General features: G+C 36.9%; 2 protein-coding genes across 2 annotated transcripts; both read left to right on the top strand.

Moving 5' to 3' along the window:
- LOC122407015 (glutamate receptor ionotropic, NMDA 1-like) lies at positions 1 to 3,453 on the top strand. The gene is made up of 6 exons (XM_043412953.1): positions 1 to 461; positions 548 to 642; positions 724 to 897; positions 1,217 to 1,655; positions 2,256 to 2,506; positions 2,918 to 3,453. Exons 1-6 carry the CDS (start codon positions 228 to 230, stop codon positions 3,180 to 3,182), a joined length of 1,458 nt encoding a protein of 485 aa, XP_043268888.1. The 5' UTR covers positions 1 to 227; the 3' UTR covers positions 3,183 to 3,453.
- A 123-nt stretch (positions 3,454 to 3,576) lies between these two features.
- On the top strand, positions 3,577 to 5,685 carry LOC122407016 (uncharacterized). The gene is made up of 2 exons (XM_043412954.1): positions 3,577 to 4,144; positions 4,557 to 5,685. Exons 1-2 carry the CDS (start codon positions 3,926 to 3,928, stop codon positions 5,460 to 5,462), a joined length of 1,125 nt encoding a protein of 374 aa, XP_043268889.1. The 5' UTR covers positions 3,577 to 3,925; the 3' UTR covers positions 5,463 to 5,685.
- Positions 5,686 to 6,572: the final 887 nt, after the last annotated feature.

Below are 6,572 nucleotides of genomic sequence, written 5' to 3'. Positions count from 1 at the left end.
AAACGATGAATCTCTGAGAATGAGACTCTAATGGGGCACGACGGATCGATGATAAATGGCGTGTCAGTCAAATGACAGGTTGAGCGAAAAAGATTGCAGCATTTCAGTGCGCATCTATGAAAATACATTTTTTCGTGCTCGAACTCAGTTTTTCTCATCGTTCGTTCCGAGCTGCTCGATGCTCGTTGGACAACGGATTGATTTGAGAAAGTAGAAGAAAAAAAACAATGGCTCGTCGTTTTTTTACTACCGTCGTACTCGGAATTACACTGCTGACGAGGGAGGCCTCCGCCTATGGATTTTCGGCTGGGAGTTTGATATGGAGGCGAAGTGACAAAATTTTCGTTCCGATTGAAACAATCTCGACGTTTCAGGCCGAGCGGCAACATTATTTGAAAAAAAGTCGAGAATCGGAGACTCACAACTTTGGAAAAGAAGTTCTCAAAGTCGCTTATTACCAAGTCAGTTAAATGCTCGATCGCAATTTTTCCAATTACTGAGAGTTATTTTTCAGGACTTCTCAGTATGAACATTTATTTCCGTGTAGGAATCAAATATTTTCGATTTTTACGACAATGACACGAAGGTCACCGGTGTTTGTGGCGAGCTGTGGAACATACTCGCGGAACATTTAAATTTTACGTGAGTGCAAGTTCTCGAATTTTTGTTCATCGCTCGTCACTCAACTTTTATTCTTAATCATCCGTTTTCGTTTCTGCAAAGAATGGTTACGACGAGAACAAAGGACACTACATTTGGGGCACTACTCCCGAATGGCAGTTACAACGGACTGTTGGGCATGCTCACTCGCGATGAAATACAAATTATTCCGAGAAGCGGATTCTACGTCTTAGAATCTCGAGCTATGGCGTACACTACTCCAGTCTGGTACAACAGGTTCGAGAAGATAGAAAAACAATAAAATGTCTTGAATAAACTCGGTTATTTCGAGACGCTTAAAAAAGTCGGTGCAGAGATTTTTTTCATCATTTATGCCGAAAACTGGGGAATTAAAAAATTCCATTCATATGTGAACTGCAAATTGAAAAATTGCTCAAGTTTTGTAGGCAATTTCGTTAATCATCATTTCGATCGTTAACAACGAAACTGTTGATCGCACCATTTTAGCACTATTCACGAGAGTTATTTGCATTATAAAACTGTCATTTTTCCGGCTTAAAAGGGCGCTCGAATAAAAAAACCTTTTATTTCACAGTTACAGACTTTACATAAAGCCCGAATGGAGGGCCAACAGTGCGTGGATAGTTCACATGTTTTCACGAAAAGTATGGTGCTCGCTTCTCTTACTGCTAATACTGTTGAGCGTTTTTGGCTACGCGATCCAACGAACCTCGATGACAGTGGCTGGGGACAAACATCGATATCACAATTTGCACGACCACTTTTTCTACACTTTTGGGACGTTTTGTTGCCAGGGCTTTATACCCGACAGCCTCTATCGTCGTACAAAAATTCTCGGCTTTTCGAAAAAAATGTTCGCATATTTACTACTCATGACGATTAGTTCACACCTGATATCGTGGACGACAAATCAAAAAGTATATCCGCCGTTTCATGATTTTGGATCGATGTTCAATTCTACAACTTACGATATCGTTATCTTCACTGGGTCAATAATCTACGAAAAGTACAAGGTGAACGGAGTAATCGAATGTGTAATAACAATCGAAATTTTATTATCGTCCGTACGGATTACGTTTAACCATTCGTCACACGTGCTGTAAGCGAAACGCCTTACTTTTTTCTGCTTTTATTCCGTTCGTCAACAAAAATCGATGAATAATAGTGACGATTGAGCACATTTTGTCGAGCGTGGTTAGGGAACCCCAGCAGTAATTGATTCGATCATTTTCAGATTTATATTTTAAAAATAACATTGAACGTGAACGTGACTAAGCGCAAGGGAATACGCCGCGGCGTTTTCTCGCCAGCTCCCTTGAAGTCGTGCTTGAAGTTGATATTTACGTTCGACGTTGCTATAACTTCAACTGAACACTCGAACGCGCCGAGGGCGCGCGCTTACGCATAAGAATGGCAACACTGTAAGGCTCAAAAACGTTGCGGCAGTTTCTCGCGTCGCGTGTAGGCGATGTTTCGAACTCACGCGCGTATGACGGAGAGTTAAAAACACGTAAATTAAATTAAACGATTCCGGCTCGTAAAAGTTATTCGGATTTTCACGTTACGAGTGTGAAAATCCTTATACTGATTGTTTCATTATTGAAAATAACCAGAAAACGATAAAAGACTTGGGTTACGAACGACGATACAAGAATCGTGAAACTCATGTTGGCTCACCACAAGATTTGTACCACAAGGGATGCTGGGGGAGGAAAAAGTACGCTATATTGGACTCGGAGGACAGACAACGTGCGTATGGAAGATTTCAGTGCGATCTCGTAGGCACTGGAGAGGCTTATTTTTCTACATGGGTCACTGCAGGAGTATCAAAAACCTTCAAATACAAAAGAACACTCGATATGGGGTAACTTACTGCTTATGGATTATTTTTGTTAGAACGATTTTTCAATCTTTGAAGTCGTTTTACTTTTCGTCTTTCGATAATCGATTATCCTTTTATATTATTTTTACGATCAACCAATAAATAATTATCGAGTTAATTAGTAAGCGAAATTTACGTAACGAGAGTCGTAGCAAATGATTGCTCAAAATGTGAGTTCATTTGGTGTCAAACAATTCATGCAGAGTAATTCACTCGTCCGAACGAGGTCGCTTATAGTGATTTCGTCGATTTTAATGCTTTATTTTGGACATTCTTTAATACATGCATTTTGATGACTGAAGTGGGTTCATTAAATCCGAGATTCATTTTAATGAAATAAATCTAAATTAGTCATTATTTTGATCATAAATTTTGGAATTGGATTTTTTTTAGCATATTGAAAATGAACGAAGCCGGTCTAACGGATGGTCTGAAAGACCGATGGATGGCGACAAGCATAACGGATACAAATCCAAATGTCGTGACATCCCTAACTTTCCATCAAGTTTCGATGCTTTTTGCGATCCTCTCAATCGGTATGATCGTCTCGATTGTTATATTTATTTTCGAAAATATAGTCTACTTATATTATCAACGAAAACGACGAAAAATGAAAGCCAGAAAAACTGTTCATATTCGAGGTAAAATATTTTTGTAATTCAATTTTGTAACGTTCAAGGCATATTTACCCTTTTTTCCATTCTTGCAAACAATGACATATATATAGAGCAATTGTCTTCGCGCGTCTTCACAACCGTATAATCCGACGATGAGTTTGTATCGATTATCATTACACTTTTATAGGGCTGCTAGTTTTATGGAAAATGTGCATTTACGATAAATCGTCGATCCGATAAGCATATACATTATTGACCTATTTTGTTATCTGAAAGAATTAACGTTTAATAAATAATAGAAAATTTTTATAATTCTACTTTCCCATATTGAAAATGTGAATATCCATTTCCGAAGAGTTCCCTGTCTGTCGTAACCTCTGGAACGCCATCTGCGAGCTGCAAGGAAGCGGTTGGAAACAAACCAAATTCTTCTCTACTCACAGCAGACGGTTGCTATTCTTCGTCACTGTGAAATAAAGTGTAAAAAATGCTCTATTTGGCTATTTTTATGAGTTTGGTTCTCGTACATTTTTTTCGCACAATTTTTAGAACAAATATTTAAATAAATTGAGATCCACTGATAACTTCGCCTCACTTCGACTATGTGATATTTGATCCCACACTTGTTGACATTGTGATATTTGATCGATTTGTCAATATGCATGTGCCGCACACCGTAAACTGCTGATACTGAAGTGAACTTTCTAGTAAAATTGTTAAAGGATTGCAAGTTATCTTTTAAATGTGTTGACATCTGGAATCATAATTCCTCTCTCCATACACTATGGACGTGCAGATTTTGAGGGCTATCGTCCAAAGTCGTAGTGAGGTTATGAAAGAAGTTGAGGATCCTGACAAGTTCGAGCGATCTCTCGCTGAAGAAAAATTTCCACCCCTTGATCGATCAATATTTACAATACTTACGAGATGTTTTACCGATCTCTTCAGTCACAAAGTCTCCCCTGAGGCTCATCAAAGATACTCGGTCCGAATTCAATTGATTGTAAGTCAAATTACTTTTTCATCAAGAACAAAATGAAATTAAACATACTCTTTGGCAATTTATACTTTCATGTGAAACACCTAACATTTCACAAAATAGGTCTGTAGTTTTAGCTGATATGATGCTGTATCAACATTTACTTATCGCTAATGATATCACTTTCAAATTCCACGGTTTTGTTTTTTCTTGTAAAATTTCTACTCTGTAATAATCGGTTAGCGATGTGGCAATATTCATGACTTTGCACACTTTCTCAAGTATATTGAATACTTATTATGAGTATATTTTCAGTATTGTTGAATCGATAGTTGCTAAAGTTTTTGTCCGAGAATGAAATTGAAAATAAGCGGCTATTGGAATAAAAAGATTATTGAATTTGGCAGAATTGACCCCTCGTTTACAATGATTTCAGGAAGTTTTACGAGACTGGATACGACCATGTTCATTGTTGAATTGTTCGCGAACATTTTACAAAGGGGAGAAAGTATTGGATTTCACGGAAAGAATGTTGAAAATCTACTTAACGAGTGAACTGTTATACCAAGAAGACGGAAATATTCAAACTCTGGTGGATGTAGCAAAGGCATTATTGTGTTTGATCCCAAGAAGAAAATCTCTGGTTTCTGATTTTGAAAGGATTTTGGAGAGGATTTGCGAGTTGGAACCAACAGCGGATAGTGAATCGTTACTAATTGAAATTTTGGAAGGAAAAGATAGGCCAGTGTTGAGTTCCAAAATGATTGAAAACTTGTACATCGCCCAAAGAGTTAAACTAATCGAAACGCCAATTGTTGAAAGCTTATTAGAAAATCTCAAGAACGGTTCATCCCTGCATCTCCGATCGAAGTGTTCCAGGAGCATGGTCAATGTGTTGAAAAAATGTGTAGATTCACCGGCTATTTTCCACATAAGTTGCAGCATCCTCAAACAATTGTTTGTTTGTTTAAAATACTCTCAGCGAGTTTTACGTTATATAAAAGACTATCTTGAGACTTTGGATTCACTTTGTCAAGAGAGACACAAAAATATATTGGATCTTTATCCTCTCAGAGCTCAAGCATTAGTAATATTATTAAGAATTTCTCCGAACTATCATTCGAGTTGTTCGCGAGATCACACAATCAAATCATTGATGAAAACACATGAAATCAATCCGGAAGAAACACTGATTCTTATCACTCATTTTCCAGACTGGTTGACATTATTCACGAATCGTTTAACAAAATACTGTGAAATAGAGAAATCAGAGATATTTGGAAATGCAGATAGTTTTCAAACATCGCGAAGCGTTAGTCCCATGATCATAGACATTGACTGAAGTTTACCAGAAAAATATAAAAAAAAGAGAATAATTTAAAAAAATTATTCCTAAATATCATTTATATTTATTATTATTCTTGTTGTTGTTATTATTGTTATTATTATTATTATTATTAATCACTCAATCTTTCAAATTACATTTTTAACGCAGCATTGCTCTGCCATTGAAATAATGTGCGACAATAGGATTTAATAATCACACGCGTACATAATCACTAAAACATTTTTCTTTTCTTTTATTTAACAACACCTTCAGGCCTGGAGCTAGCATCACCGTGTCTCATTTATTTCGATCCTTTCCTTTTTCAACCGTGCTTCCGAAGAAAAAACGGAGCGTATTCGTTTTATTTAAATACTCTGAGACTTCCTGACGTGCTACGAATATCCGTTAAACCTTTCACCTTTCCATTTAATTTTAAATACGCTTTTTTCAAAATTATTTATTTTTATTTTCATGAATCGCACGACACCCTTGCTTTTCTGTCGCTAAAACGGGTATACGAAAATTCAGCCATTTTGGGCAATTATCGTAATATGGCAGTGATGTGCTTCAATTTTTGTGATTGACATTCTTTTTCGACGACACTAATTTTAATTCACATAATTTTTCTTTATTCGAAACTCGCAAATACATAAACGCGAACAGTTGAATCGGAACAGCTTCATTATTCGGTGAGTTTTACAAGAGAAAGAGTAAAATTTTTTGTGATTAAAAGCTCCCTAATCGAAATCAATCACGACAATTATTTTGGTGAGGATTCGATATACAGGTTGCTCGTCAAAATTCTCGATGTCCGTTGGATAAACAAAAGTCATGAAGGTTAGCGGTTAAACGTTTCGTTCCCCGATTCGTGGTTGATGCCATCAATCAGCAAGTGGCAGTAAGTCAAGTGCACAATGGGAAGAAAACGTTCACATCGTAAAAAAAAATTGCTTGATAAACTTTCCCGATAAACTCACGAAAATCGCATTCAAACTTATCGCAACTTCTTCGACAGCCTGGGATAGCAAAACAGTGGAAAATCGACACGAAACATGCGATATTAAAGTGCTTGTAAGTCTCAACAAAGGAAAGATCGAGTGAGAATTATCTTCGTCCGGAAACACG

This window comes from Venturia canescens, chromosome 2 (assembly GCF_019457755.1).
Source record: "Venturia canescens isolate UGA chromosome 2, ASM1945775v1, whole genome shotgun sequence".
In the NCBI taxonomy this organism is placed as follows: domain Eukaryota; kingdom Metazoa; phylum Arthropoda; class Insecta; order Hymenoptera; family Ichneumonidae; genus Venturia; species Venturia canescens.
The sequence above is the reverse complement of the archived record's forward strand: the minus strand, read 5'-3'. Positions and strand labels throughout refer to the sequence as shown.